We start from the raw sequence: 6000 nt of genomic DNA on the forward strand, positions 1-6000 counted from the left end.
GAGGAGAGGAGGGAGAGGAAGACAGAAAGAATTTCTCCAGCTGACTCCCCACTGAGTGCGGAGGGATGGGGACTGGATCCCAGGACCCTGAGATCAAGACCTGAGCTGAAACCAAGAGTCAGAAGCTCTACGGAGTGAACCACCCAAGCGCCCCAGGCAATGGGTTTTATAAAGCTTTCTTCATTTATTCATCTACCTATCTATGAATGAGCATTGATCTAAAAGTTCTAGGTATCACAAAGGCAAGAAGTCGAAATGAAGCATTAGCATTTGAAAGGAAGCAAAATCAACCTTATCTATAGATTGGATGATTATATATTTAGAAGATGCAAAGGAATCAAGTCTAAGAGATACTGTTATTTATTAGCATTAGAATTAATAAAAGAATTCAGAAAGGTAACTAGTTAAAAACTAAATATATAAAAGCCATTAGCTAGAAACCAGCAGCAAAAGGGTTATTTGTGGGGAAAAAAAATCCTGTTCACAATACAAACAAAAATGCAAAAGCTTAATATAGATTTTACTATTTATAACTATTATAAAGGATTGTATAAGCCAGGGAGAAAGTGGATTATCCAATCATTGGCAGAGAAAAAAACAGATTAGCTCCATAACTCCACCCAATACATAAAGATATTCTAAAGAGACAAAACATACAGAATTTAAAAAATAATAATAAAACCATAAATACACACACACACAAGAAAATACTGGATATTTAACTGATTGTAGGGTTAGAAAGAATGCTCTCAACAGATATAGATATGTATATACATTATGCATGTGTATATGTGTGGTATGTGCGAATGAAACTACTAAAATAAATTCCTTTAGCAAATAAAAATTTAAAGCATTTTTAAATCGAAAATATCATTAACAAAATTATAAAGTCAATAGCAAGCACAGAAAATATTTATAATCAATGTGAAGTAAGAGATTAACATTTTAGTGTCAAAAAAGTTCAAAGAACATGATTAAAAAGAAATGCAAATGCTCAATAAATACATGAAAGGTTTAGTAAACCTCTCCAGCAATATCTTATAACACAAGATAATTTTGACCCACTAAATTGGCAAAGATTAATCTATAAATTATACCATTCATTAGAGGCACGGATGGTTTCCAATCAGCACTCTCACACTCCAATGCTGGGAGTGTACATTGGTGTGATCTTTCTTGAAAGCAATCCTTTAGAATGTTCCAAGAGGCTTCAATGAGTTTGACACATTGACCTAGTTCTTTCGTTTCTAGGAATCTATTGCAAGGTAGAACTGTGAGGATTTTCAAGGAAAGATTTTCCTTATAGCATTATTTAAAAAGAAAGTTTGTACCTTAATGTACAGTAGTAGGAAAATGTACTATTAGGCAGCCTTAAAATAATTTTTACAAATAATTTTTCATAACATGGGAAAATGAAACAACACGCTAAGTAGCTAAAACAAGAAGGCAAATTCAGTATTACATTAAAACATGTTAAAATATATGTGTGTATATATACAAGTATAGTAATATATGAGAGAGAGAAAGAGATGAATGTAGAAATACCATTGTATGAGATATATTTTTTTAAATGTTTGGTATTTTTTAATAAAATGTTACTTGGAGTGGGATTTCAAATGCTTTCGTTTCCTTCCCTAGAGTTTTCTTTATTCCTACAGTTTCCAAAGTATATTACTTCAATAACCATAATGACCTTAGAGCTAAAGATAATGATTCTAAAGTCAGTCTGAGGATAATAGGATCTCTGTGCTCTAGGAGGTACGAAGGGCCATCTTGGGTTATTTAAGTTGTGAACTGCCACATCTAAGCAGATGCTATTCACACTGTAGGCATATAATAAAAGGACTAGAGATGTTTAGTCCTTTACTTATGCAGTAGATCAGAGACTCTAGTATATAAAGCCACCTGACGGTCATAGTTGTGAATATCATTGAATCATCTCTCATACATAGAATGAACAACACACCCGTGGGATAGTTATACCCTCTCCCTTCAATCCTTTGGGCATTTTGTCTCTTTCCCTTGGTTATCTCTCTGAGATGTCTGATGCCTACTTCAAACTTGACACAGTTCTTTCATCTAAAGGACCTGTTCTATTCTTTTAAGTCTTCCTTTCAGGTCCTCAAGGATACTTGAATTTAACTAGGCTTCCTTTGTCCATCATCCTACCAGGAGAGACAAAGGAACCTTCATTTTCTCTCAGATGGAGTGGCATTTAAGAACAAATAGTAAGAAAAAAAAGCAATGCTGACAATCTTAGTTATTAAGAAAATACCTATATTACTATTTCAGTATTACACAAAATAAATACCAAGCTATAGATACATTCTCAGCTGGTATCGTACCAATGAGATAAAGGTAGGTTTTGTACAGCCAAAGCTGATACAAGAGACTTCCTGGCTGAAGGAAGGGCATGAGAACTTTCAGACAGGAATGGAAAGAAAAATCAGTGAAGGAAAGGATGCATGTGGAGGGACCTTTACTTAGCCCGGGGAATAGCTAATGGAAGAAACCTGCTTCATCAAGTTATCAGGTAAGGGCAAAACTCAGTGAAGGAAATAGAAATAGAAAGGTATTTAACACAAAAAATTAGGGGCTGAAAAAAATCACTGGAAGCTGCAGGAGCAAAAGTCAGGTGTCTTTGGAGCTACTGCATTCAAGAGCACCACCATAGCCTTGATCCAGAAAAAAAGGAGAGTCTGTGCTGTCTCTTGCTGCTGCCCCCACGGATGCCGCCAGTTCTCTCTCAACAACCGTGAGGCTAACTAAGACTGTGGAACACCAAGTGAGTGTGCTAAGCAGAAATGACATCAGGAAGAGGGACTCTGCCTCATTTCCAGCTAATTAGTGTTGGTTTTGTTTCTGTGTCTATCATTGTTTCTGTGGAAAAAGTCACTTTAAATTCTAAAAACCAGTCTGCAAAACAAGTTTTCAAAAATATTCTCTTGTAATTTGGAGTCTGTGTGCTCTTAAAATAACAAACAAACACATACCATCCCCTAAAGAAAAACTAAATCAAACAACTCCTCAGGATATATTTTATAGTCACTGAATTCATTTACTTCTTCCTCAAACATTTTTATATCTACAGTTACCATCATTGCAAGGGAGTGCATAAAAATTTTAAGTTTCATTTGTAGGACTTGAGAAAAAAAGAAAACAAGCCTTAGTGATAATATTATCAATGAATGATTTAGCACAAAAGCTTGCTTCTTATACAAAGGGTTGCACTGCCCCAATTTTTTGTTCATTTTTGGTTTCTTTCCAATTTTAGTATATGCGCTGTGGAAGCAAGCACTCATTTTTGGTTTCTTGCTAAGTTCTTCTTTGGTGCTCATTTGTGGTAAATGCATATCTCAGGTGTAATTCTCAATTATTGTGTATGTGGGCTTACAGTACAAAAATACATCATTAATAAAAAATAACATTTTCTGGGGCACCCGGGTGGCTCAGTTGTTAGGTGTCTGCCTTCGGCTTGGGCCGTGGTCCCAGCGTCCTGGGATCAAGACCCTCATCAGGCTCCCTGTTCAGCGGGAAGCTGGCTTTTCCCTCTCTCCACTCCCTCTCCTTGTGTTCCCTCTCTCTCTGTCAAATGAGTAGATAAAAATCTTAAAAAATATATATATTAAAAAAAATTCAACCATTTTAAAGGAATACAGGAATAAAAATTTCCATGACAGGGAATGATAGAAGTAGGTATGCAAAGTGCTGGGATGTATGTTTTCTAGTATATATATTTCATTTTTTTTGTGTGTCATCCTTTTTCTTTGTACCATAAGCAATTTTGATAAGACCAGAGATATTGATGATGTAAAATCCACAGACGTGTACATGAAATAATATTTTACAAGCTCCCTTACAACATTTGAAAATTTACTTTGAGAACCTTAGTTCGAATGTATCTCCCTCACCACCACCACCACCCAGGGAGTTCCTGTTGCTGTTTTCTTCACTTTTCCAGTTGAACTAAAGCAAGAGGAAACCAAGCCCTTTAGCTACTGAGTCATGGTATAGTTGGTATAGTTGGGGAGCAGGGTAGCATTAGGAAGGGAATCGGGAAGATCTCCTGGCAACCAATTATTTGCTTCAGTCACCATGCCATTTCTTATATTGTCATAAGGATGAAAAATTACACTTCTACGCGGTGAGCGATACTAATGCTAAGGCATATTTTGTGTGTCCCATGCAATGGTATTTCTGTTTTCTGAATGAAATGTTGAAATCCTAGAAGTTATACTTTACCTATTAATACATTTAGTGATGATATTGGAGTCTGTGAGATGTTACAAAAAGGACAGATGGAGAATAATTAAAGGAGACAGGTATCAATTCCCTGTCCCAACACTACAGGCTTTAGCAAAGGCAGATAATCATTTGAATTCCTGCTCTTTAATGTGATTCTGAAGATTGGCTGATCTCAGGTATTTTCGAGAGTCTAATTACTGTTTCTGCTGGTGAAGATCCATCCTACGTATAACTCAGTTTCTTTTATTAAATTTCTTGCCTACTCTTGAAGACAACTGATATGTTGTAATGCTTATTATGATACTTCATGTAGTGAGAACAAATTCAGAGGGTTTCAAAAATTACCCAACTTCTCCTCCCTTACTAATACTTCTTTCCGTTTGGTACTAACAGAAAGCAATTTTCTTGCTTTTCCACTTTTAAAATGAAGTTTAGATCTCTTTTGTGTTCATGTGACGAACCTACTCTTGAAGAGTCCCTGTCAAGATATCTATTGTAATACTCGCTCCTACACATGCCTTCAGACATTGATTGCATATCTAGAGAAATACACCCACACCTTTTCAGAGGCGCTAGGTGTGTGTTCAGAAATGCCAAGATGGAGGGCAGGAAGGGAGCAACTATCCCCTAAAACACAGCACAGGGGTATCGACTTGAAGTTGGGGAAAAAAAAATGTTTACATGTAAGGCTTTTAGACAAGTGACCGTTATGGAGGTACTTCCACAGAGCCCCGGGTGCCGGCCTGAGCCTCCTCTGCCCCACAGCAGGACAAGGGCTGTGCTGACCCCGCCAGACACGCGATCCCAAGGCACCCGCCACCACGCACGCATGGCCCCGCAGCCCGGCCCAGAGCGCGCAGTCTAACCGCTCCTCCGGGCAGCTTCCCCGAACGCCGCAGCGACCAGCGCCCCACGCCGAGCAGAGAGCACAGGCGCCGCCCGCCCGCCTACTTCCCTCCGCCGCCGGGTGGGGCTCGGGAAACCGGCCGGGCCGCGCCGCCCCTCCCCGCTCACCTGCTCGCGCTCCTCCAGCGGACGCTGCCCGCGTCGGCGCGGGCTCGCTCCGGGCTCCGGCTCTGTCCCCGCCACCGGCCGCTCCGCCAGCGCGTCCCCGTCCTCGTCGCGCTCCCCACCGCTGCCGCCGCCGCCGCCGCCACCAAGCAGCTCCCCGGCCGAGCACATCCCGTCGCCAACTCCCGCCGCCGGGACGGCCGCCGGAGGAGGCCGAGCGTGAAACGCGAGACAGCGGTCGCCACCCGAGGGCCGTCCGGAGATCGGCCGCGCTGCCACAGACTGGAGTCTCCGGAGCGCGCCCCGCTGGCCAGGGTGCCAGAAGTACCAGCCCTGCCGGGCCTCTCCTGTCACTGGCTCGCCCCGCCCCGGCCCCCGGGGAGGAGCACACCCGGGGGAGGGGCCAGGGCGGGGGCGGAGCCAACGGGGGCGTGTGTGAGAGAACTGAGAGCGACTGTGTGTGTTCGCGCGTGTTTGTGAGATTGTGTGAGAATGTACATGAAGAGACTATATGTACGTGTGTGTGAGAGATTGTGTGTGAAGAAAGCGTCTGTGTACGAGATAGTGTGTATGTGTGTGTGTGTGTGTGTGAGACTGTTGGAGTGTGTGAGAGTGACTAGGTACATAACAGACTGAGAGATTTTGAGATTGTATGTGTGAGAGTGTGTGTGTAAAAGTATTAGAAAAGCAGTGTGTGAGAGAAATAAGGTGTGTATGTAAGAAAGTGTGTTTGTGAGGGAGGGA

General features: G+C 41.4%; 1 protein-coding gene across 1 annotated transcript in view; it reads right to left on the reverse strand.

Moving 5' to 3' along the window:
* Positions 1-5427, reverse strand: part of LOC111155341 (family with sequence similarity 241 member A) — a 41688-nt gene extending 36261 nt beyond the window's left edge. Inside the window, exon 1 of the mRNA XM_022515496.1 lies at positions 5260-5427. Within this exon, the coding sequence (XP_022371204.1) occupies positions 5260-5427 (168 nt within the window). The remainder of the gene's footprint in view (positions 1-5259) is intronic.
* Between the last annotated feature and the right edge of the window lie 573 nt (positions 5428-6000).

The sequence above is a fragment of the Enhydra lutris genome, unplaced genomic scaffold (assembly GCF_002288905.1).
Source record: "Enhydra lutris kenyoni isolate GAN:26980312 unplaced genomic scaffold, ASM228890v2 scaffoldscaffold3, whole genome shotgun sequence".
Taxonomy (NCBI): Eukaryota; Metazoa; Chordata; class Mammalia; order Carnivora; family Mustelidae; genus Enhydra; species Enhydra lutris.